Source organism: Lathyrus oleraceus, chromosome 7 (genome assembly GCF_024323335.1).
Source record: "Lathyrus oleraceus cultivar Zhongwan6 chromosome 7, CAAS_Psat_ZW6_1.0, whole genome shotgun sequence".
NCBI lineage: Eukaryota > Viridiplantae > Streptophyta > Magnoliopsida > Fabales > Fabaceae > Lathyrus > Lathyrus oleraceus.
Window position 1 is genome coordinate 174392999 of NC_066585.1, and position 26467 is coordinate 174419465.

At 33.9% G+C, this 26467-nt stretch overlaps 1 protein-coding gene across 1 annotated transcript; it reads right to left on the minus strand.

Annotated features, from left to right (window-relative positions):
• Positions 1–19449: 19449 nt before the first annotated feature.
• LOC127107562 (protein PELPK2) lies at positions 19450–20088 on the minus strand. Its single transcript, XM_051044852.1, has one exon. It carries the CDS (start codon positions 20054–20056, stop codon positions 19664–19666), a length of 393 nt encoding a protein of 130 aa, XP_050900809.1. The 5' UTR covers positions 20057–20088; the 3' UTR covers positions 19450–19663.
• Between the last annotated feature and the right edge of the window lie 6379 nt (positions 20089–26467).

Sequence of the window (26467 nt, forward strand, 5' to 3'; positions counted from 1 at the left end):
ACACCTACACCATATTTTCAAAATATTATAAGAACATATTATTTTTAAAAAAAAATATATATATTTTTTTATTTTTATTTTTATTTTCTAAATATTTATTAATCAATTTTATAACTATTTTAACCAACATCATAACTTGTATTAATCAATTTTGGTGATTATTCAAAATTATTTTTAATATTTAGACGTTTATTAACCAATTTCATAGATTCATTAGCCAACTTTTTACTTTTCATTAGTCAATTTTGGTTTATATCTAAAAATTATTTTTAATATCTAAACGTTTATAAACCAACTTCGTCACTTCATTAACCAATCTTTTACATTTTAATTAACCAATTTTTTTTACTACTTTAAGTCAATGTTCATGTCTACTGTTCATAGATACTATTTACGTGTATTGTTCACGTAATATTCACGTATTGTTCATAAATATGTTATTTTATTTTAAAAATACATTGTTCACCGTACAAATACGGTGAACAGTGTATACGGTGTAAGTATTTAGTGTAAAAATGTGTAGGAATAACAATGATGTAAAAGGCAAATAAGATCACTTTGTAACTTTTCTTAATGAAGTATATGTCAATTTCAATATATTTGGACATGTTTTTTTTCATATTTACGAAAAGATATTGCATTACGGTCAAAACAATTAACCGTGATTATATATTCATGGAGTGACAAGATTCGAATCTCAGCGCTAACAATTTTCTACGTTTTCGTTACAATGAAGATTGTCCTTATATATATATATATATATATGGCTCTAGATCAAATGACATCAAGGTGTCAAACTTAGTAACATTACACATCCGATAACTCTTCACCCCATACCCGTATAACAAAATTCATCATTAGATTGAAAACTATTATCATATAGATCATGTCTATAAAATTTAACATCAATTAGAAATTATTTGACATGTCAACGAGATGCATAAAAACTAACATCTTACAAAACTTCATGATAACCGTTACTTATAATAATTCTCTTTAACATATCAATTAAGTTTTTATTTATGTGAAATTTTATAGGTGTGGTCTATTTAATAATAATTTTCAATTCAACCGGGAATTTCGTTATACGGACATGAGATAAAGAGTTATTGAAGGTGTCATGTTACTAAGTCTGACACCTTGATATCATTTGATCATATATATATATATATATATATATATATATATATATATATATATATATATATATATATATATATATATATATATATATATATATATATATATATATATATATATATATATATATATATATATATATATATATATATATATATATATATATAATTGTCACCATGGTTGATAATGTTTGAAAAGGCATTACATTTCATTACTGTTTTTGAATACGACTGTAGTGAAATTGTTTACCCAAATATAGGCGACTTTTCATATGCAGCTAGCAAGTGGTTATGGTTATTTACTTATCACTGATGCAACTTGTTGTGTTAACATGGATCTAAGACAGTTGCGAACTTGTGTTCGCCGTGGAAATATTACATGAGTCTGTCATATAATATTCTCATAGTGAACACATGTTTTCTACTCTCCCTTCTACTTTATCCTCTTCATAGCTTTCAGGAATGTTTAGTTATCAAGTTATCCTAATCTATTATAATTAATTGATGTTTTTGTTAATAAATGTTGTTAGTGAGTTTGTTATATCATATGTGATTGTTCATTTCACTAAGCCCTCATTGAACTTGCATCCATTTAAATAGATTTTTGAGACAATAATAATAAAAATTAAATTATTATTGAAAAACAACTTAGACGATCCAATGTTTATCGATTTGCATGGATCTTGTAATCGTGATTTCCTCTTTAGCCCATAGAATTTGATTCAATGCCACAAATTCTTCAAAATAATGATGATAAATAGATCTCAGTCTGAGTCTTTCACACAAAATTTAATGTTTGCAAAACAAACTAGAAAAAAAAAAGAGGGAATCAAATATTGTGTGAAAGCTTTAGAAGACATCCATTCATCATAATTACTTTGAAAATTTTGGGATTGAATCAAATTATGTGGGTTAATGAGGAAATCATGAATTATAAGATGAATGCAATTCGAAAAACATTGGACTATTTCAATTGTTTTTCAAGAATAATTTAATTTTTTTGATTATTATCTCAAAAATCTATTTGAATGGTGATATATGGTCAATGAGGGGCAGGTAAAAACAAGCAATCCTATATTTTATAATAAACCCTTGCACATACCACAACAGTTGTTTACTATAAGTGTTATGATAGGTAGCACACTACCTAGCTTATAGCCATGGTCATACGCCGATTGTGGAAACCAACATAGATACAATTACACGCTACCTAACAACGGACGCACAACCGTCATTATGTATTTCACATTCGTCATTATATGTGTTTTCTATAGTAGTGAATCGAAGTTTGTAAAAATGACCAAGGGGAATTTCGATAGCAGTGAAGCAGTGATGTTCTATTTAAGGTATGTGTTTTTGTCCCCATTGTGTGTTACCATGAATTTCTATGTTATTATATGGTCCAAGATGTTAACATGAGGTCGACCATGACTTTTCTATGTAAATGTGTGGTCCCGGCTGTTTTCTTGTTTTATTATGTGGTCCACCATCTTTATTTAGTGTTATTATTTGGTCCCACATTGTGATCCGTTGTCGCGCACGGGTCAAAATGAGTAATTAGACAAATATAGTTTAGCGGAAGCGACAACTCGAGTATCGTATCGCAAGGATTCTTGTATTATTCTTAACCTAATGGAATCGGTTTAAGGGGGCTTTATGTTTTAGTGGTCGATTTAGAAAACAAAGCAAAAAAAATGATTAAAATAAGCGATTATAAAATAAGTCAATCTACTGTTTTCGGTTTCCGACTAATCATTGGTTTTTACCTACCAATTCCCTAAGCGGCTTCGATCTCTATTCGATTCAAATTCGATTGACAAGCGCAATAGATATATGATAGATTTATATTCCTATATTCCGAATTAAGAAAACGGATAAATACAATCGTGAATTAAGCAAACACGATTTACAAACGTAATTTAACGACAAAGCGATGAAAACGGCGAAAAATAGTTAGGAATGCAAGCATATGAATTTAATCAAAACCATTCCACAAAATACAGATTAAGCAAATGCAATTTTATAGAATAGAATTGAAAGAGAACAAAATTAAATTGATAAAATAAAAACTCAAAGCCTTGGAAATTCGGTTACAGCAAATTGACTCTAGGAGATTAGTTCCTCTTCATGATTGCACAAAAGCAAAAAGTTATTGTGAATAATGTGTATTTTCTATAGTATCGCGGCTGCCCTTTTAAACAGAATAAGGGTTTCACTAATAATTCAAATTGGGCCGGAAAACCTAAATTTGACCCAACAAATGGCCCAAATTTTTTTTTTCCTAAAGTACAAAACTTCAACGAATTATTTGAGACGTCTACACTTCGAATCAACTTTTGTCTTCAACATAAAAGTTGTAGCTCTTTGTCTTAGCTTTCCAACGCATGTCAGAACTTGAAAAACGGCATCTCGTAGCTCAAGTTATGATCCGAATAGTGGACAAGTATCAAATAACCGCTAAAACTGAAAATAGCAAACGAAAATAGATTAAAGGCAACCATGAACTTAAATCTAAAAACATAATAAAATAGTAAAATAAGAAAAATAAACTAGATAAATGCCCAAGTACAATTATAGAAAAATGTGCATCAAAATATACTGATCAAATTCCCCCACACTTGAACTTTTGCACTCCGAGCAAAATTACAATTTCAAAACAAAAGGAAAGAAAACAGAGCATGCACTTCCAAAAGTTTTCAAGATACAAGGTATAAGCATAATTCTAAGTCTAAACTTCAAGAATATGGTGTTAATAAGCAATTTTTTGTGACATTCAAAGTAGATAGAAAAACAGATTACGAAAAAGTACATCAACAGCAGTAAGATCCTCACAGGATATAATTCACTCAACTCTCAAGTGTTTAGATTAATTGTTTACACTCAAAGCATAACATGAAAATTAGTACTACCATAAGCTTGAAAGGACTCTAACATCCACAGTTGAAATACATGCACACAAAGATCAAAAGGATTTTTATTTGGTTGTAACGTGGCCAAGGTAAGGGTGAAATAAATCCTAAGGGGTACTAGGCTAAAATTCAAAGAGATAAAAGAGACTTGAAAGAAACTGCGGGAGTTGAATTTACAAAATATTTCATTCACTTGAACAACTCTATAGCAATTGTTTTCTTTTCTTCTTCATCTTTTTTTTTGAAGGAGTATGTATTGACATGTATTGAAATATTACAAACAATTTTTTTTCTTCCTCTTATCCTTCTATTTTTTTCATTCCTTTTTTTTCTTTTCTATTTTCTTTTTCTATTTTTTTTTCTTTTTCTGCCAACTTCTGAAACATTACAAATATAGTTATTCAACCCCACACAACTCCAAACAAGACTCTTTTAACCCTTTGAATAGGGTGATAACGTTTTTTTCACTTCTCGGCTTGTAATGAGTTTTAAACAAAAAAAAAGATAATATGCTCAAGGGGGTTTCAAACAAGGGATGATATTATTTCAGGGTTGGCTTTTTGACTAACTGGCTAAATAAAACAAAAAACAAAACTGCCTTTATCATATCAGTGTGCACAAGTAAACAACAACATCAACAAGAGTCAATTCAAGTTCTAGAGACTAACAAATATGAGTGAATCACACAAGAAAGAAAGAGATGAATTTTTGTATGTTATCCATATAAGGCTCAAAGCTCACCAATGTTAATGATCTACTGCTAAAGATATACAATTTAGAGTTTAGTCATACCTATCCTACTAAAAATGCACAACAAATTTTTCACATCACACCACAAGACTTTAGTCAAGAGAACTAAGAAAAATACTCATAATTGTAACTCAAAAACCAAGGGAAAAAACATGCAATTTTTTTTATTTTAAATTTGAACCAAAAACAGAGAAAAACTGAAAACAAAACAAAGAAAACAAACAAATAAATGGTTCCTTCCCCCACACTTAAAACATACATTGTCCTTAATGAAAGATCATAAATATAAAATAAAAGTGAGAGAAAGGAAAGAACACACCCGAGGAGTCAAGGCGGATAAGTCATTGCATAAACAGCCTTTCCCAAAGAGATCTCTTCTACAGTCTCTTCTTCCAAAGTCGGGTTCTCATGGAGTAGCTTTGGGGAGTGTCCATTGACCTTGAAATTTTGATTAGTGCATTTGTCTTGTATTCCAGGATCAAAGAAGTATCTTCGATAAGTAAAAGTGTTAAATGGACACGTGAAAGTGATCTCCTTTTTTACAACATCAAGAATTAAAGGATTATGGGGCTGTCTCACTACTTTTGTTTCATCTTTAAGTGAGATCCTATGCATACATATGGATGAGCTAATATCACGAATGTCAGCCAAGGTCCATCCAATTCCCTTCTTATATTTTTGGTTAAGTTAAAGCTTTGATGAATAATATGAATCCTTGGGAAGTGGTTTAGGGTCTACAGAATATAGTTGTTCAATGGATGGTATGTTTAGGGCAGCCAGAATGTCAAGAGCTTCAGCTACATAAACAACTTCATTTACACTGTCACCCTGCAAGGCAGCGTCAATCTCATCACAAATAGCACAAAGGTTAGTGTTAGTACAATCATCACATGAGTAAATATCATCAAAACCAGATAAAGTTGGAAAACCATCTCTGAAAAAAAATCAGAATAAGCTTCATCAACAACTTCAGAAAGCAACTCTATCTGAAAAATAGAATGTTCTTCCTCGTCAATCTTCTTATTTTTCAGTACTCCTTGTGGGAAAGGGATTGGTGATACATACTTTTTTCAACCTCAACAACAATAGAAGGTTTAAGTTTATTTTCAGGTGTTACACTAACAATTTTTTCATTTTTTTCTGGGGCTGGTTCTGCAACTTTTCTGGTCTCAAGAAAATTGCACTCACATTGAGGCATTTTGGATTCACTACTATTTGGGCAGGTAGTTAGTTCGATCCTCGAGCTTGCTGCATGACATTCATTGAAGTGGCAAGCTGTCCAATTTGTGTTTGTAAAGTCTGAATACTAGAATCTGTTCGTTGTTGAAACTGAAGATTATTTACAGTCATTTGCTTGACAAGATCCTCAAGTGAAGGTTCATAAGGTGAATAGGTGGTTACTTGTGGGGGGTTATATGGTGGTGGTGGTAGAATGGGTAACATCAATTGTTTCACTAAAGAGGTAAGTTCATCAATTCTGGTTTCTAGAGCCTTGTTGAAAGAAGAAATCTGAATCTCATTCATACCTTTTGCTTGGACCATAAAATTATCCATTGTTGTGAACTATTGGGAGTTAAGTGACATGTTCTTAATCAAGGATTTGACAGCAACATGATATTCAATACACAAAGCATTATAATCAAGATCAAGGGCAACAAGTTCTCTCAGAGTTCTTTGGTCAACCATGTTAAACTCAATAGAAAAGGAAAAAAAATTAACAAACAATGAGAAAACACAACTAATTCAGCAATGCAACAACAAATAAGAAAATACCGGCAATGTCCCTATTAAGTAAAAACAATTGAAATACAAAACAAATGATTAAAATAAAATACAAAAAATACAAAAACACAAAAATTAATCTAATAACGTCAATTAAGAATTTTGAGAATTTTTTAAGAATTTTCTGAAACTACCAAAACAGAAATAAAATCATAAAAAATAGAAAAATAGGGAATTTCGATTTTTTAGGATGACTTCTACTATTTAATCCCTAAATAGAGGTTTTTGATCCTTGGTTTTTTCCTAGTTAATCGACAAAGAATCGGAATATTTTGAAACGATTTTCTAAAAAAAAAAACAGATTTATTTTTATCCTAAAACGCAAAAACACCAGAACACAAGAAAGTTAGGGCAAAAAAAATGTTAAAACACGACACCTATTACTATAATAATAGTTAGACTATAATAATGGTTAAAATCTACAAGAATCCCCGGCAACGACACCAATTTGATCCGCTGTCGCGCACGGGTCATAACGAGTAATTAGAAAACTATAGTTTAGCGGAAGCAACAACTCGAGTATCGTATTGCAAGGATTCTTGTATTGTTCTTAACCTAATGGAATCGATTTAAGGGGGGTTTATGTTTGAGTGGTCGATTTAGAAAACAAAACAAAAAAAAATGATTAAAATAAGCGATTATAAAATAAGTCAATCTACTGTTTTCGGTTTTCGGATAATCACTGAATTTTACCTACCAATTCCCTAAGCAACTACGATCTCTATTCGATTCAAATTCGATTGACAAACGCAATAGATATATGATGGATTTATATTCCTATATTTTGAATTAAGAAAACGGATAAATACATTCGTGAATTAAACAAACACGATTTACAAACGCAATTTAACGACAAAGCGACGAAAATAGCGATTAATAGTTAGGAATGCAATCATACGAATTTAATCAAAACCATTCCATAAAATATAGATTAATAAAATGCAATTTTATAGAATAGAATTGAAAGAGAACAAAATTAAATTGATAGAATAAAAACCTCAAACCTTGGAAATTCGGTTACAGCAAATTGACTCTAGGAGATTAGTTCCTCTTCATGATCGCACAAAAGCAAAAAGTTATTGTGAATAATGTGTATTTTCTACAGTATCACAGCTTCCCTTTTAAATAGAATAAGGGTTTCACTAATAATTCAAATTGGGCCGGAAAACCTAAATTCGGCCCAACAAATGGCCCAAAAGAAAATATTTCCTAAAGTACGAAACTTCAACGAATTATTTGAGACGTCTACACTCCGAATAAGCTTTTGTCTTCAACATAAAAGTTGTAGCTCTTTCTCTTAGCTTTCCAACGCATGTCAAAACTTGGAAAACGTCATCCCGTAGCTCAAGTTATGATCCGAACAGTGGACAAGTATCAAATAACCGCTAAAACTGAAAATAACAAACGAAAATAGATTAAAGGCAACCATGAACTTAAATCTAAAAACATAATAAAATAGTAAAATAAGAAAAATAAACTAGATAAATGCCCAAGTACAATTATAGAAGAATGTGCATCAAAATGCACTGATCACATTGCATGTTAATTTATTCCTTTTTCTTAATTGACAATCATCTAAGAATTATAAGGTTAGTTTAAGAATATACCATAGGGGTAGATTAGTTCTTGAACCTGATAAGTGGTATGTTGATGGATATGTATATGAGATGAATTGGAAGTGGGATGTGAATTTCATGTTGTTCTTGCTAAAAACACTAAAAGATTGACTTCCCCGATGCAAGTCAGGGAGATCCCCAAATGATTGGTTAAGTGTCTGTAAATATTTTTCTTAGATGGTTATTATATGTCCTCTTACTCATGGAGGAAGTCTCCTTTTATACTCCTTTAACCTTCAATGACCCTTAAAGGGATGCTTCTTCATATTCCTCATTAAGGTGACTCATAATAGTGTATGTCGTCTTCCATAATCATCACATAACGTCTTTTCCCTTAGCTTCTGTAACATCCTGTCGTTATGGAGATGTGTCATAATCGTCCATTTTGACTATTCACATGACTTCCTAGTATTGCTTATAGGGTCGGAGTCGACTTTTTTTTTCTGTCAGAGTTTACTACAAGGACGATATGCTTGTATTGTCGGTATGTGAACCTTAACCAGATTTCGATTTTTTGAAATATTCGTGCTTATCCGACTTACCGGCCTCCTAGTACTCGGTTTACAAAAACTCGTCTTTTTTAGGAATTCTGGGATGTACATAAGCCCCTCGATCATAAGGTCATATTAGATTGAAGTGTTCGGTCAATATAATCTTTGAATTCCCTCTTCCCTAAACCGACCTCCTACTCGGCGAATCACTGAAGTGTCAATCATCTTAATGATGACAAATATTTCTCTTTCCTCATCGTGATAGTTTTTATGGAAACTCTCACTTATCATTATTTCTCTTTTTTATGTGAATTCTTGACTGTTACAAACTTGTTTTTAAAGGGACTTTGTTTTTCCATTTTGTTTATTACCAAAACTAGTGATCTTCTCCCTAAGTGTTGTGGAAATTTTTTTACACCATCCCTCACTCGATTCTTATGCTATCTCAAGCCCATGTATCATTTTATTTCCCATTTTAACTCTTTTTGTTCTTTCTTTATGTCTTGAATACGAAGCTATAGTTACTCGGGAGAATGTTTGATTTCCCTTACTGTTAATGATAAAAATATGATTTGGAATGCTTACATGCGAGATTGTAAGGGTTATTTGAGTCGAATGGATTTTGATCGGATTATTAGAGAAGCTTATGGTGAAATCTCTTCACCCCAGGTTTTTTAGACACTCAAATGGAGGCTACAGGATCCCTGATAGATAAAAAAGTCATAAGTTAGAACCATAATATTATTAACGAAAGCTACATCTCGAATCTTCATTCTAACTCCCTAGTCTCTTCAACCGAAAATGAAGAAGATGTTATACTAGCACCTTGTGTGGATGGTGAGAGTGTCTGATGAATACTTATATTTCTATTCATGAGTGATTGAGAAATTTAAAACCCATATCCCGTTTAATGATTTTGAGTCCGATCTCTTCAAAAACCTAAATATAGCCCATTCTCAATTACGCTCAAATGGTTGGGGTTTATCAAGGCTTTTGAAATTGTTTGTGATGCAACGGACATAACGCCTACCTTAGGATTGTTTTTCTCATTTTTCAAGTTGAAAGGGGTGGAAAAATGAGTTCGAGTTTTCCTCAACAGGGTTCAGGGAAAGAGCTTTCTACAAGCTTATATTACTAATTATAAGGATTTTAAGGACAAATTCATTCGAGTGAAGAGCGGAAAGATATGTCTCCGGGTCATGTATGCGCTGGACGGGAACTATGGTTTCCCAATGTATTGGTCAAATAGTCCATTGCTGGTCTCCGGCTTTGACTATAACAAGTTAAGCGTTTTGGGAGTCCGATATTTGGTCCTTCTGGATGCCTTCCGAGTAGTGAAAATTAAGGATTTACCACAGATGGATGAAGACCCAGAATAAATTTCTGATTTCTCGGGTAATGCTTATATGTTCTTATTCATTGATTTTTAATAACCTTATTAAGCCTCGTGTTTTTATTTATTTCTTCTTGGTCCTTTTCTTTTCAGCAAAAATGATAAACCTCATGTTGTCTGAACAAAAGAAGTTGATGGTCGAAGCCAGACCGGGTGTGGGGATCAGTCTGATTCTAAAAGTGATATGACAAGTATTCAAACTCGGACCCTCAAAAGGAGGAAGATGGATGCCACCAAGGCATCCCCCATTGTGTCAGATCCCCAGTCTACCTTTGTTCCTCCTTCTGGGAATTCTAAATCGGGTTCCTCGAAGAAAAGAAAGACTCTAATGAGCGACGATGTGAGCCAAACCGATCTAACAATTTCCACTTTCATATAGGATTCGAGTAGTAGTCATCTAACTAACTTATCTTCAGAATTCAAGTTCTAGTCCAACAACTTCGATGGTTTGGGATATCTTTATGATCATTTGAACAAGACCAAAGATGTTGATAAGGTGAAGTCAATATGCACCCAACAATTGACCCAAAATCTTGGGGCCTACTTGATGAGGTGTGTGGTCATGACTCGGGGTTTATTTGAAGTAGATGACACCCACGAGGCTCGTCTTAATAACGATATAACCCAGTTGAAAGACGATTTGAAGGCCCAGACACTCCAGGTGGAGGAATTGACCAAGCAACTTTTAGAGATGAAAAAATAGAAGGAGACGTCAGAGTCCCAAATATCAGAAATGATTAAGTAGAATGAAAATGTTGAATCCAAATGTTCGGAACTCGAAGTGACCAATGTCGGTTTGACCTAGGAAGTAGAACAAACTCGGGTTCTTAATGAGACTTTAAAAAAGTACTTGCAAGATACCCAGGTAGATTTTCTCTTTGTTGGAGATGAATCCTTTGAGAGAGCTAAATCCCAAGCTTTATGCATTATTCCAGACCTAGACATGTCAAAGATGGATTTTTTCAAGGTTGTGACGGAAGGGAAGTTGGTCGACATGGAAAAGACTTACCCTGAGACAGAGGGTTCAAAGGATATGAAGGTGGATGATATGAAACCGGAAGCTCAGGAAGCCGACATCATGAAGTTTAAATTTGTTTATGTCTTGTTGTTGGTCATCAGTGGTGATGTGCCCTTATGTATCTTTGAACAATTTTTTGTTTTACTATTAGATGTTTATGTTGGTGTAAGCCCTAGAGGCCAATACTTTTGGTACTTGTATCGAATTATTTATTAATAATAAAAGGCTTTTTCTTTATTATGTTTGTTTAATAAAGTCACTAGAATAGCTAGTCCGTTTAATGTATCAAGTATGACTTAATCATGATATCACATTAAGCATAAGGACACTATTCTTAAAGTATCCGTAGTCAAGCTTTATTGTGAAATGGGATAACATTAAAGAATGAAGACTATTATGTATATAGACTGATGGTCACATCTCATGGATCATGGATAAGGAGTTATCAAGTCTTAAACATAGGTATGAATCTTAAGAGTAATATTTATACTGGATTGACCCGTTATGAGAATACTATATAGAAAGTTATGCAAAGTGTCATAAGTTATTCTCATGGTGATAATGGTGTATACCACTCTTCGACCTGAAACCACTATGGACCCCAGATGTAGAGTCGAGTGCTTTATTGCTGATCAAACGTTGTCCGTAATTGGATAACCATAAAGACAGTTGATGGGTACTCCACGAAGCATGCTGAGGGACATGAGTGACCTAGATGGAATTTGCCCATCCTACGTAACAGGATAAATGTCTATGGGCCCAATATTGAACTGGACAAGGATGACACGGTCTATGCCTTGTGTTCAATATAGACATAAGGGCAAAAGGGTAATTATACACATAATTATTATCACAGAAGGATTTGTCAGATCACATGACATTTTCGTGTCTTGGGTAGCAGTGATGTGTTGCTAGATACCGCTCACTGTTTATTATGTTAAATACGTGATTTAATATAATTGCCAATGCCACGAAAACCTATAGGGTCACACACAAAGGACGGATTGATGAGAGATAGAGTAATTAAGGAATACTGTAATGTACGGTTCCCTTAAGTGAATTATAGAACATCGTAAGGTACGGTGTACTTAAGTAGAATACGAAATATGGTAAGGTACCACACACTTAAGTGATTTTGGCATATTATAAGATATGGGCCATATACACTTGAGTGGGCTTTTTAGCTTGCAGCCCACACAAGTGGTTCTATAAATAGAACCCTTGAGTAGAAGCATTGTCACTCTTGCAATTTCATTTCTCTCTCTCTCTCACTCAAAGCCTTCATTCGTAGCAGCTAGCACTGAGATTGAAGGAGTCCGTTCGTGTGGACTGAGTAGAGGCGTTGTCATCGTTCAACGTTCGTGATCGCCACAAGAGGTAACGATTCTATCACTGATCATGCTCATTCGTAAGGATCATTAAAGGAGAAAAAATTTAAATTCCGCTGCATTTTGGATCGCCATTCTCCTTCAGTGGTATCAGAGCCACTTACGAAACCATGAATCAGATAACTGTTTATTTTCTGTATTAATAAAATTAAAGACAGAATGAATCAAAGAATAAACGAGTAATTAAATCGAGATCGATCAATTTATATATATGATATAAGTAATCCTGATGCAAAATACGGTATATATGATATACTGTTTCTGTTTCATTCATTCAAACACTTAATGGTTGTTTTCCTTTGAGCGATCAATGGCCGTTTGCTTCTTGATCCGACATTAGTATGGTGAAGCAATGACGTGTTGATCAATCATACTTAATCAACAATCGAGATGTGTTTGACGGTCTGAAATTGGTGCATTAGGGTTAGTGACGGCACAAGGATTGTGTTGTCAAAGAGTTATGCGATTGGGGTTGTGACTGCACAAGAGTTGTGCTTTCTAACAGATTTTCAAACAGTGTTAACCGGTTAACGTATTTGGTTAACCGGTTAATGCAAGACGGAATACTGCTTTCTAACAGATTTTCAAACATTGTTAACCGGTTAACGTATTTGGTTAACCGGTTAACGCAAGACGGGATACAATTTTCTAACAGTTTTTCAACAGTGTTAACCGGTTAACGCATTTGGTTAACCGGTTAACGCAAGACAGAATACACCCGTTCGGCTAACTCTGCGTAGTGTGATCGGTCGTCGAAATTTAATTTGGTTTTAATTAATTAAAAGAATTAAAATTAATAATAATAATAATAATGTGTTTATTATTATTGTCTTGTGGTGATCGGTTATGGCCTTAGTTTTCCTTTATTTTGTTTTGGGTTTTAAAATACGACCTGCGTGTCGTGCCTCTCTTTTAATCTCTGAATGTAACTTCTTTTCTCATCTCACTCCCTCGTATGTAAAACGAGTTTCTTTATGTAATGTAATGTTATGAAGAAAGCAAAGGAGTCAGTGCCAAAGGAGGACAACCTTGAAGATCTTGCTTGGAGAAGCTTAGATCGTTATTAGGTCAGCTTAGGTTCTCTCATTGGCTTGCGAGAACAATTGCGCTAGGGGTCATAACTGTTTCATTATGTATGTATGTATGTTGATGCATGTGAATGTATGTTGATGCATTTGAGAGACGATTTATATGATAAATAAGCCGGTGAGATTAGAATAATTGCAATTCCCTCAAACTAAATATTAAAGTTTATGCTTTCCAAGTTTTAGCACTCATCAAGACTAGTATCGGATAATGTAGGTTTCGCCTACGCGAGGTGCATGTTTTATATTAGTAAGGTGCGATGGGATAATTGTAATATCCAACTGCTAAGACAATGGGTCAAACTTAACTAAACAAATTATAATAATATTATATATGTTTGCTTTCCAAGTTTTAGCACTCATCAAGACTAGTATCGGATAATGTAGGTTTCGCCTACGCGAGGTGCATGTTCTATATTAGTAAGGTGCAATGGGATAATTGTAATATCCAACTGCTAAAACGATGAGTCAAACTTATATATAATAATATTATATATGTTTAGAAGCAAGATTTGGTAATGATCCATATGATGGATTGGAATAAGGAGTTATTCACCCAACTGAAACATTCGAAAGTTGTATGAGATACAATTGGAAGGAGTTCCTACCTAAATAACCTAGTTTTATGTAATCCGCCTACGCGGACTTAGAACGAAGTGAAGTATGGATCTTGACCCACTAGAAAATCTTCCAACGGGATTTTCCGAATCAAATGATGAGGGTCATTTGTTTTGAGTAAAATAGTGGGAGCATATTTAATTAAAGGCCTAATTAAATATGTCAATGATACTTATATTTTCATTAATCCTTATGTAGATTACCATGACAACAAACACCTCTAACAACATTTTGCGATCAATCCTTAACAAGGAAAAATTGTCTGGGACAAATTTTCTGGATTGGCACCGAAACCTGAGGATCGTCCTCAACCATGATAAAAAGATGTATGTCTTAGAGAAACCTATTCCTGAAGAGGAACCTCCTAGTTCTGCACCTAAGGAAGAAAGAGATGCTTATAATAAGCATGTCGATGATGCCAATGAAACTGCTTGTCTCATGCTAGCTACCATGAACTCAGAATTGCAAAAGCAACATGAGAACATGGCAGTGTTCGATATGATCGAACACCTGAAGATGCTCTATCAAGAGCAAGCAAGGCATGAAAGGTTTGAAGTTTCAAAAGCCCTTTTTCAAGGCAAGGTAGCTGAGGGAGCCCCTGTAGGTCCCCATGTGCTCAAGATGATTGGGTATGTGGAAAACCTTGAGAGATTGGGTTTTCCCCTCGGAAAGGAACTTGCGACTGATTTGATCTTGCAATCGTTGCCAGATAGATTCAGTCAATTTGTCCTAAATTTCAATATGAATGATATGGACAAATCTCTTCCTAAATTGCTCGCCATGTTAAGAACTGCTGAGCAGAATCTGAAGTCAAAAGGGAAGTCCATTCTGATGATCGGAAATGGAAAGAGACAAAACAAAAGGCCCACCAAACAGGGTGATAAAGGGAAAGGCAAGGAAGTTGCCAAACCCAAACCCACTATAGCTGCTTTAAAGCCTAGTGAAGGCATAGCAAAGGCAGGCACCTGCTTCCATTGCGGTAAGACCGGACACTGGAAGAGAAACTGCCCAAAGTACTTGGAAAATGATAAAATCTCCATTCACATGAAAAGGTGAAAGAGCTAATGATCTTTTGGCCCTCATACATACTGATGTATGTGGACCACTGAACATACCAGCCCGAGGAGGTTTTCAGTACTTCATCACATTCACTGATTTTTTCAGTAGATATGATTATGTGTATTTAATGAAACATAAATCAGAGTCCTTTGAAAAGTTCAAGGAATTTAAGAATGAAGTACAAAACCAACTAGGTAAGAATATTAAAACTCTTCGATCAGATCGAGGTGGTGAGTGTTTAAGCCTAGAGTTTGATGACCATCTGAAAGAGTGTGGGATCCTATCCCAACTTACTCCTCCTGGAACACCCCAATAGAATGGTGTATCTGAGAGAAGAAATCGAACCTTGTTAGACATTGTCCGATCCATGATGAGTCACACCGATCTTCCAAACTCCTTTTGGGGACATGCACTATTGACAGCAGCTTACACACTTAACCATGTTCCATCCAAAAAGGTTGAGAAGACACCATATGAGATATGGAATGGTAAGAAACCACATATGTCTTACATGAAGATTTGGGGTTGCGAAGTTTATGTGAAACGACAACTTTCAACTAAGCTTGAGCCCAAATCTGACAACTCCATTGACGAGGTAGAGATAGCTAAACTCCGGTCTTTGAAGAATGTATCTTCTATTGGGAACGAAGACAATGTCATTTTGGAGCCATGTATTCTAGGGGAACATGTTTTCATATCTCGTCCTATGGGAGTTAAAGATGAATATTTCCATTTCTACACCGGAGTATTGGAAGATTTTAATATCCATCTTCCATTTACTGATTTTGAATTTGATCTACTAAGAACCCTAAATTTCTCCCCCTCTCAACTTCATCCTAATAGTTGGGGGTTTATCAAGGCCTTCGAAATAGTTTGTGAGGCCATAGATATAGAGCCTACCATAACTTTATTTTTATTCTTTTTTGAAATCAAAGGTGTTGATAAGGGTGGATGGGTGACCATTAGTGGCCTTCCAAGTAAGAGTTTTCTCCAAGCTTATACCACCAATTATAAAGGTTTCAAAGACCGATTTCTTCAAGTTAGGTGTGGACCGAGATTTCCTCCAGTAATATATGTGTTAAACAGGTCTCATTGTCTTCTCATCTATTGGACCGTGAATCATCTTTCGGTGTCCAGATTTTATTTTGACTAATTAAACAACCATGAGGTTAGTTCCTTGGCCATATTAAATTATTTCCGTATAATGAAGGTCTGGGATCTATTGTCACTACTCGAAGAGATTTTTGTTTTGTTTTTTGGGTAATGATCATTTACTTTCTTTGTGTTCCACTCGGAGTACCATCCGGAATTCTGCTAACTTCTTTTCTTATTTTGTCTTCAGGAAAAATGATAGACATATATGTGAAGGAACAAAAAAAGCTGATGTTGGAAGCCTGGGCAGCGAGCATAGTAACCGGCCAAAATGCTGCTAAATTGGACCTGTCCGGTTTAGAAACCTGGTTACTGAAGAAAACAAAGGCAACCCTAAACAAAACAAATCCCAATGTCTCAGAGCCTCAAATTTTGACTCTTTCTCCATCAAATAGCCTTCATCTGATTTATCCAAAGAGGATGAAGACTTTGATGAGTGACGAGGTCTGCAAGGATGATTGGGAAATTTCATCTTTGATGTACCAGACCGGTGGAAGTGAACAAACCATATCATCCAATGAATTCAAGTTCTGGAGTAAAAGTTTTGACAAATTGAATTACTTTATGATCATTTGAATGCCACAGAAGGCATAAACAAGGTAAAGACCATAGGGCGACAGAAACTAACACAAAACATTTGTTCCTATCTGATGAGATGTGTTGTTTTAAGTAGTGGGTTGTTTGAATTTGAAGGAGCAATAGAAAGTGCGGGCGGTTAAACTATCTGACCTAGATAAGCAATTATTGGAGGAGAAGACCAGGAAGGAGAAATTGAAAGCTATGAATCAGGAATTGAAATCCACTGTTAACAAACAATCCGAGGAAATTAAATCAATTCATTTTTCAAACGTCCAATTGCAAAGCTCTTTGCAGAAAGCCCAAATTGACGTCTTTGACGCAGGCAATACTACTTTTGATAAGGCAAAGGCTCAAGCCTTATGTCTCTATCCCGATCTTGACTTGTCCTAGATGGACTTCTTCAAAGTTGTGGTTAATGGTCATCTTGTGGATATAGAATAAGTCAAGCCCTTTCTCACTAATCATATGATCTAGGAAGACGGTGCTACTGTCAGTAATCCTGAAGCTGAGCCCTCTCTCAAAGTTGTGGTTAATGGTCATCTCGTGGATATGGAAGAAGACGATGTTGATTTTTTTGATCTTGTATGTTGTTGTTGTTGTTTTTGATAAATGTAGATAAATGTTAGTTGACACAATTTTCATATTATTTACTTCGGTTTCACTTTTTTTTTTTGTTGACAAATCTTTTTCTATATTCTCTTTTTTTCGTGTATGTTGTTGTTATGTTGATGTTATTATTTTGTATGTTGATCATTTTTGTTGGATTACAATGTACTGTTAATTTAAGTTAGCATGTTTTTTTTCATGGTGTTTGTAGGATTACAATTGATTTGTATTGATATGAAAAAAAATACAAGAGAGGATGAAACTGAAGTGAAATATGCAAACTTGTGAGTTAGACCTAGAATGACATCCATTCAAATTTAACACAAGTTTGTAGTTTCTCCTCAGTTTCATCCTCCTTTCATTTTATAAGTTTGCATACTATGGGCGTGGTTCATATGATGGTTTGTCTTAATTTTCCATAATTTTTTTCAATTAAAGGTATGTATGTTGATGATAAATGTTATTGTTGTCAATGTTGTTTTGTGTTATTTGTTAATAGATGGTTTTTCATGTTCAGCTAACAAGTGATTATGGTTCTTTATTTATCACTGATGCAACTGGTTGTGTGAACATGGATCTAAGAGAGTTGCGAATTTGTGTTCACTGTGGAAATATTTTATGACAACTTTTGTTTAAGTAAGCCATTGTGATAGGTAGCGCACTATATAGTTTACCACAAAAGTTAGACGACCATGGTTGAAAATAGAAAATTTACAACCACACCCTACGTTAGGCCTGATGGTATCACTTTTTCAACCGTAGTTAAAGTGTTTTTCCGTAGTAGTGAGTCAACCTAAAAATTCAAGCAATTGAAATTTCTCAAAGGTTGTGAAAGATTTAAGTTTCATTATTAAAGACCCTGAGTCTAGGAAAAAAGAGAAGATGAAGATGATGTTGGAAAATGAAAGGAAAAAAAACCAACTTGTTTAAGTTTTTGTTGATTATTTCATGCAGTTGTTCATTACTTACCAAAAATGGTGTTGAATGTCATTTTAATGATTCTATAAAGTTTTTATTTTCGTCCCTCTAACAATGACAATTTATGACTTTCGTCCTTGTCATAGTTAATTAATGAATGAAGATGAAGTTTTGGATTTTATGATTTTCGTCCCTGTAAGTTTGTGATTTTTTTATATTTTTCATCCATGTATCTTAATGAACTAAAATCAAGATTTTCACTGAGTGATAATGTATTACATAACCAAAGTATATATAGTCTAAAAGTTTAATGATCCAAAATGTAGAAAGTAGTTTTTAGCCGTGTTTTAAAACTCAATCATAACCATTGATCGAATCGGCTATAAGAAGGTAGAGTTGTTTGATAAGATTATTTAACATTAATTGCAATTCACTTAGAGACAAGTGATGTGACTCAGCCAATTTAAAACTAAAAAATAAATAAAATATAATTGTTTGTCAATTTTAAACAAAGATTATTATTATTTTTAAAAAATATTTATATTTATTTATAAAAAAGATGTTTTATTTTAAAATAAAAAGATTATTTTATTTTCATATATAAAAAAATATTATTTTATTTTGGTTCTGTAAGAAAATGTGATTTCTGCATCAAAATGCCACATTTTTGAAATGTTAGTCTAACCATATTGTAAGGATCGACCTCCATAGATCGGATTGTCATGTGGTTCATTTTAAAAGTCGGATAGGGTTTGTTGGACAAAACCGTATAGAATAAACAAGATTATTAACGTTTTTCTTTAGGATTAACATTAAACATCGCTCTTTCTTAACTGAAATATTTAAATCACCCTCTTGTTTCTCACTTGTTATGAAATAATGACAAGATAATATGAATCCCAACGTTAATTAAAAGAACACGTCATCATAATTGTATCTGAATGTGTATTCAACATCAATTATATAAATTCAAAAACACAAAACATAGTGCTCAATTGGTAAGAAAAAAAGAGAAAAAATACAAAGACTTTTTCACACCATACAATACAACAAAGATATTACTATCATTATATTTCATCACAAACGATAAAGAAATGAAGTAATAATGTCCATATCGCAAACATTTAGCTGATTACATTATGCAACTTGTAAAGAAGTGTTTAAGGGCTAGAGGTTGAAGAAGGTGGTGGGGAGAGAAATGGGATGGAGGGAAAAGTGGTTGGGATTGAGGTGGGGATGTTGGGAAGTGAAGTGATTGTTGGCAATGGTGGAATGTTGAGAGATGGAATATTTGTAGAAAAGGTAGGAAGTGGTGGCATAGTGAGTTTAGGAAGAGATGGAATGGTAGTAGGTAATGGAGGAAGACTTGATTGAGGCAATGTTGGAATTGAAGGCAAAGGTGGCAACGTTGTTGTTGGTTTTGGTAAAGAGGAAATGGTAGGAAAATTAGGTTGTTGTGAGGTTGTTTGCAAAAGTTGGCGAGCTTCTAGAATCGTGCTTGACATTGTTACAACAAGAAGTAAAGCAGTAATGCATGATTTGGTTGATGCCATTGATAACTTGCTGTATCGAGAGAAGTTGGTTTGGTATTTGATGAGGAACAAAGGGATGATTGATGGTCTTATATAGAGTAAGAGATATTTGATGGATGGGAGTTTGGAATAAATTAAGAGCTAGGTTTTCCAATATTTAGTTAGTTCAACTTCCCATGTTTCTCTTTGACTAAAAAGCATTTTGTGGTTACACTTGTTGGCTTCTCATTATTTCATGACTATACCGTCAATATTTAAACAACATAAAAAGTTGATTGTTGTTGGTATTTTCAGGGCACCTAAGATAAATAATCATTTCAACATGCTCAAACGATAGTTTAGGTGATCTACCACAATCCTTAATTAATATCCACAGCAAGATACTCTACAAATGATAAACAACATACATCAATATTACAAATAGGCTGGGATAAATAAAATATAGTTTCGTTCAATAGTATATGCATAATGTTTAAATAATGTTCGAGCATTGATTTCTACATATAGATTATTCTAAAAGATATTTGATTAATTTACTAAAGGTCTGAATACAAATTAATAATATAAAAAAAAAATCAATACAAAGACTCTCCATTAAACTAGTGAATAAATATCTATCATCTTCAATTTAAAAACTATATTTTCAAAATTATTGTTGTTCTCCTTTTTAGGTAGAAGAACTATAAGGTTGTTTTGGAATGACATTTACAAAGGGCAAATTTCTTAACGAAGTGTATTTCAATTTCAATATATTTGATTTTATCATGTTGCCCTTGGTTATAGGATATGCCAGTAATAGATTTATTATCACAATAAAATTGTATTAGTTCAACACTCTTTATCTTCAAATTTTATAAGATTATTTTAAAATTTTATTTAAAAAAATATTGTATATATTTATAAATAAATATATAAAATAAAATCATCAATAAGTATTCCAAGACAATAGTTTAAATATTAACGTTCAATCAACCAAAATAAATATTTTGAATGCTTTATAACTAGGTTGGAGGGATGGTAGGCCAATTCGCCCTTTTTTTAGCGGGCTTAAGGCGGGGCGGACTGAGTGGGTAGGCGGACACAAAATTCCAACATAACCTGTCTTTTTTGGCGGGTGTGGGAGTCAGTCCTGTGGGTCACGACCCAGTTTGTCACCCTTCTTTTTAAGTGTAGTAGTTTACATACGCGTCCTGCCTTAACTAAGCGTGTTTAAAATCGAACCTACCTTTCAGAAAACTGTAAACCAAATCAAAACTGGAAAAAACCGCATTTTGTTCAAATGTATTTGAGTCATTTCTTAATAAAACTGCGTAGTTTGGTTGTCTTTGTGGTTTGTATTTTGCAAACCAAACCAAATCGCTTTATGTTACAACCCAAACTTCACTTATCCCACATCCAACTCAAAACTCAAACCTATCTGTAGCGGTAAATTCATGACCATATCAAACTATGGATAAGCTAGTCGTCAATAAAACCAGAGTCGTCGCCGCGCTTTTATTGTTTCCAATGGAAAAGGGAAAAGTACGAACAAAACCCAAAAATAAAAAGTTTTCAAATCAAAACTAATAAAATGCCAGAGATTATAGGTAAGGGGGTTGGTTACACAGAGGGAAGATATTAGCACCCAAAGTGTCTTAGGTACTCCTAGGGAGCCCTTTCTTGTGTGCATATGTATTTTATACAAAATGATGTTTACAAACAAATAGAGTGGGGGATGAGAAAAGAATTCATTAATTATATTTTTGTGTTTGGCAAGACCTTCGGACTTGTGCCTACGTACCAACATAAAATGAGGGATCAAAACCTCGTAGTTCGTGGTATCAATTTCAAAGTGGATGTGTTGCTTTTAACAAAATTAAGTTTGAAAGGCCCAAAGGCCTAAAATGGTTTTAATGAGTTAGTTCTTTTTGGCTTTTGAAAGTTTTAACTCAAGTATGATTAAGTATATTTACAAGTTTGATTAAGAAAAGAAGTTTAAAAATGCAATGGCATAAGGCCAAAGTTTCTAGTTTGCAAAGTGGTCTAAGTTTAGAAATCAACAAGCACAAGCAACGAAGTTTTTAAAAGGAGGAAGAGATTTTGAAATTAAAGAGGTGGGGAGGAGATGAAGAGACTAACCCTAAGCATAAATTTAAAAGTTAAGAGTTGAAAAGATCTGACCAATGGGCTGCAATCCAATAGACAAGAATGTCATATAGAAACCCAAAGTTCCCTTTGACTTCAGAATCAAGCAACGAACAATACATAATATATCAACTTGAAGAGCAAGGCATCAAATAAAGATAGCCATATCCAAGCTTAGCAACTTCATGATCTTCTTTAAATTTACCCATGTAGCAGATGAATTCCACAAGTTACAGGTTCAAAATAACAGCTTCACAATGATCATGTTGCAGATGAACTCAAAGGGATCTTCAATGGTATATCAGATGAAGTCTCAAATTGCAAGCACTTGGTTACATAAAAGTTGACATTGGCCAAGTCCTTTTGCATAGGGAATGATGTCTAAATTCTAAGTCCAATTGTCTCAGATCAAATCAACAGTCCACACAATAGTTTTTTATGGTTTTTGTTCTTATTATGTACATTAATGGTCAAAGACCGCACAAGCAAACCAAATATACAGAAACAAGATATATCACACAATATGGTCCAAGTGGGCAAAGTAAAAATGACATTAATATAAACAATTAGAATGGTATGGATAATGGCAAATGAATAAAGCTTTAAAATAAAATGCATTAAAGTAAATGACTTGAAATTAAATGTTAGTTGTTAATGAGTTAGAAGTTAGTATGGCTTTTGCTTTTGCTTTTTTATTTTAAGTCATTCTTTGGAGAATACTCAACCCACTTATCACAAGCATGAATCCTTTAACCAAGACATCTTCCAAAGGAAGGAAAAAAGGCCAAGTTTCCACACAATACCATGAAAGAGGAGAGACTTACAATCTCACTAACTAGAATGTTATGCCTTTAGTGTCAAAAATTTAGCGTTATGTTAAGCAATCGTAATTGGACTTATGTAGAAGTCACAACTATTTGAGGTCGGGCAATAGAATTTTGGTGTTAATGCATCTTAGAGACATAGTATAATGGACTATGCTCATGAAACATACCACGCACAAAAAGAATATGCAAAAGTGGTGGCCTAATCTCATCCATACTTATGTTGATTTTGCAATCAACTAGCCTTAGGATATAGAGATGTCATAGGTCAAATGAAATGGATGCATAAAGAAGGGGAATTAGATGAAGAGGGATGGGAATGGATCAAAACTCAAATTGGACAAAGGAGGATTTTTACCAAATTAAGATCATTCATTCCGTTTGGGAGATGGAATGTTCATTCCATCAATCCCCTAAATCCAATGATCTTAACCTAGAAAAGTCAAATCAACCTTGACCAAGGCCCAACAACACAAGTCAAACTTCCAAAGACCATTAAAATGGCTCAACATAATTATTTGACATTTATTCAATTTAAAAATACTAAAAATAGTGTATTAAATTAAATATGGTTTGTCAAATTCCTAAAACCTCATCAGAACACCAAAGAAATGACCATGAGATTTATCATAGGTCAAACAAGGTCAAAGGACCTTGGAGAAAAAAAATCAGATTTTTTGGAAACTTAAAATTATTTTTAAATAATTAAAAATATTCATAAATGAATTAAATCATGAAAAATATTAATAATGTTCCAAAAAAATAATTTTAATTCAAAATATGAAAGAGAATTTTATTTGAAATTTTTTGGTGAAACTCCCATATTTTTTGGATCAATATTAAAATTAATATGAATTAATGAAAATAAAACAAATAAAATGAAATCCAAATATTCAGAGAAAACGTGGACCACTTGATCTCCCTCATTAATTGAGGTGGAAGATCAAGTGGATGAAAACGCGCGTTCCATGATACACTTGAGTCAGCGCGCCATAGCAATGGTATTCAAAAGCAACGCTCAAGATTAAAACAATTTGAACAAGATCAATGGCGCAGAACCTGCCCAGCACACCACCAGCGCTGGAACTCCTGTCACCTTCTCAGGCGAGGCTCATCGGACTGGTTCAGTCATCACCATCACATAAATGAAAAAGGAGGACATGATCTGAAAGAAAAATGGCGTAGAGCACGAATCTGACCTCAATTTCAACTAACTCCAAATATATAGAAAGATATGAGGAGTTGAATTTTGAGGTGTGTCAACTGAGTTGCTTCGATTTGACCTCAAAGCAACTCAATCTTCTTGCCTACATTGGTAGGACTTCAGACAACCAAAGATCCAAGAGAATTGATGAGAATTGAGTGAGAATCGAAGAGAAGAAAATTTCTGAAAAATACCTTCAATGTTGTGCAGAAATGGATCTTGCTTCCTTCAAACTTTGCTTGATCACACTCAGAGAGCTTGCAGAAGTGGTTTGACAATGGAACAAAGCTTTGGATCCTGGAGTTTTTGAATCTCCAAACAGTGAGATTCAAACTCAATTTTCAAGTTGAAAATTCTCAGGTTTTCCTTTGAATTATGAGGGTTTGAAGAGAGGGGGCAAAGCTGGCGTGCAAGGTGTGTTTGAAATGAGCTCAGAGGCCATGTATTTATAGCATTTGGGATTGATAATTGCACACTTGAAATTTTGCTAAATTTGGCAATGTCATGCACAAGCTTGCATGGGCGTGTAAAAGCCCATGAAGCAATCCATTTTGATCCAAATTCAACTGTACTGAAGTTCAAATGAGTCTTGAATTGAAAGGCAAGGCAATGTGAGGTTTTGGACATTTGATCTTTCCACTTGATGCGGACCTGTTAAGACCATGTGAATCCCTAACAAACCTCATCCAAAATGCATGAAATATGACTCTTTGGAAATCTTAGATAAAGGGGAACAACTTTGATGTTGGACACTTTTCCATTTGGAACTTGGATCATGGTGAATTTTGAGGTGGAAGTTTGGGAATTTCAACATGTTGAAAAATTTTCTAAGTGTTAAGCCATATATCTCAATATTCCACCTTGCTTAACTTTTTATGTGAGCTTCAAATGAGAAAAGAGTATTCATCAAAGTTGTATCTATTTCAAATACATTAAAAATGGTCACAAATTTAATGTCATTTGGATTTAGAATGATAGAGTTATGCATTTTTGAAGTTGAGGAAAATCACTTGTTCAATGGTATAGGGCAAAAATGACCTATAATGTATCCTCATATCACATGCTCATAAAAGTTGATTTAGCTCTCAATCTAAACATAAAAGTTTAATTAGACATCTTGAATTTGATTGTGCAACTTGGAAATCTTTCATCTCATACAAATTGAGCAAGTTATGGCCTTGGGAAGTTGACTTTCAAATTAGGGTTTAGATAAAATGACCTATAATGTTTCAACATAGAAAATGATTTTCCAAGAAAAACTAGCTCTAGGTGTAAACATGAAAGTTGTTTGGAATGTCATTTAGAGTAACGTTTATCTTGGAATCATTTTAATATGGTGAAAATTGTAGGAGATAGGGTCTAGGGAGACCCAGTTTTGATCAGATGAATTGATTTGGCCAACCACCATCAAACAACTTGCTAACCTCCAATTCTCTTGACTTTATAGGCTCATGGTAGATCATATATGCATAATATTCTGAACTTTGAAGTGTACCTTGATAAATTTGATCAATTGGTGAGGTAGCTTGTTGAAGAAGTTACTCACCCAGACAAACCAGGGTTTCCGTGGCAAACCAACTCCAAACTCTTGAAGAAATCTTGATCAATATGACATGCAGATATCATTGGGACTCATATATGATGCTTTGAGATATTGTGGATCAATCCTTGGTTTTGCTTTTCGCTATAAGGGTCTTAAACCCTAGGTATGAACTTGATAGATCAATGGGGATCATGCCCTACCTACAAAAGAGTTAGGCAAATGCAAAGACATATTTTTGGTATTTTGGTTAGTGAAATATAAAATACAAGTATGATACAATCACATAGTTCTTGGTGACCTCTCCCAAAAACAAACCCAATGAAAGAGGGGTAAAGAGGATGCCAAGGTATGATCCCAATGCTAATGCATATGATGAAATTACATGAGGGATCTTAGGGTCAAAATTGGGGTCTTACAGCTGCCCCTATTTAAGGACATTCTAACTGAGGAGGTGAAGGTTAAAATCTTCATATCGACTCAGTAGAATGGGCTTAAATAACAACATATAGAAACAAGTTTTGGTCCCTAAGAGACCTTATGATGTATATGATATGAATGTAAAAGCAAATTCTCTCTGGGGAAATGTTGCCACAAAGGAAGAGAAATCAGAGAGATCGAATATCTGCAAGAGCATAATGCATTCCATAAGGAAAACTCACTGTGGAGATAGAGACTTTGGGGGGGATAAAAGGGTTTTGCGTAGGCCAGGCTACGACTTAAAAACTGCTGGGGAGGAA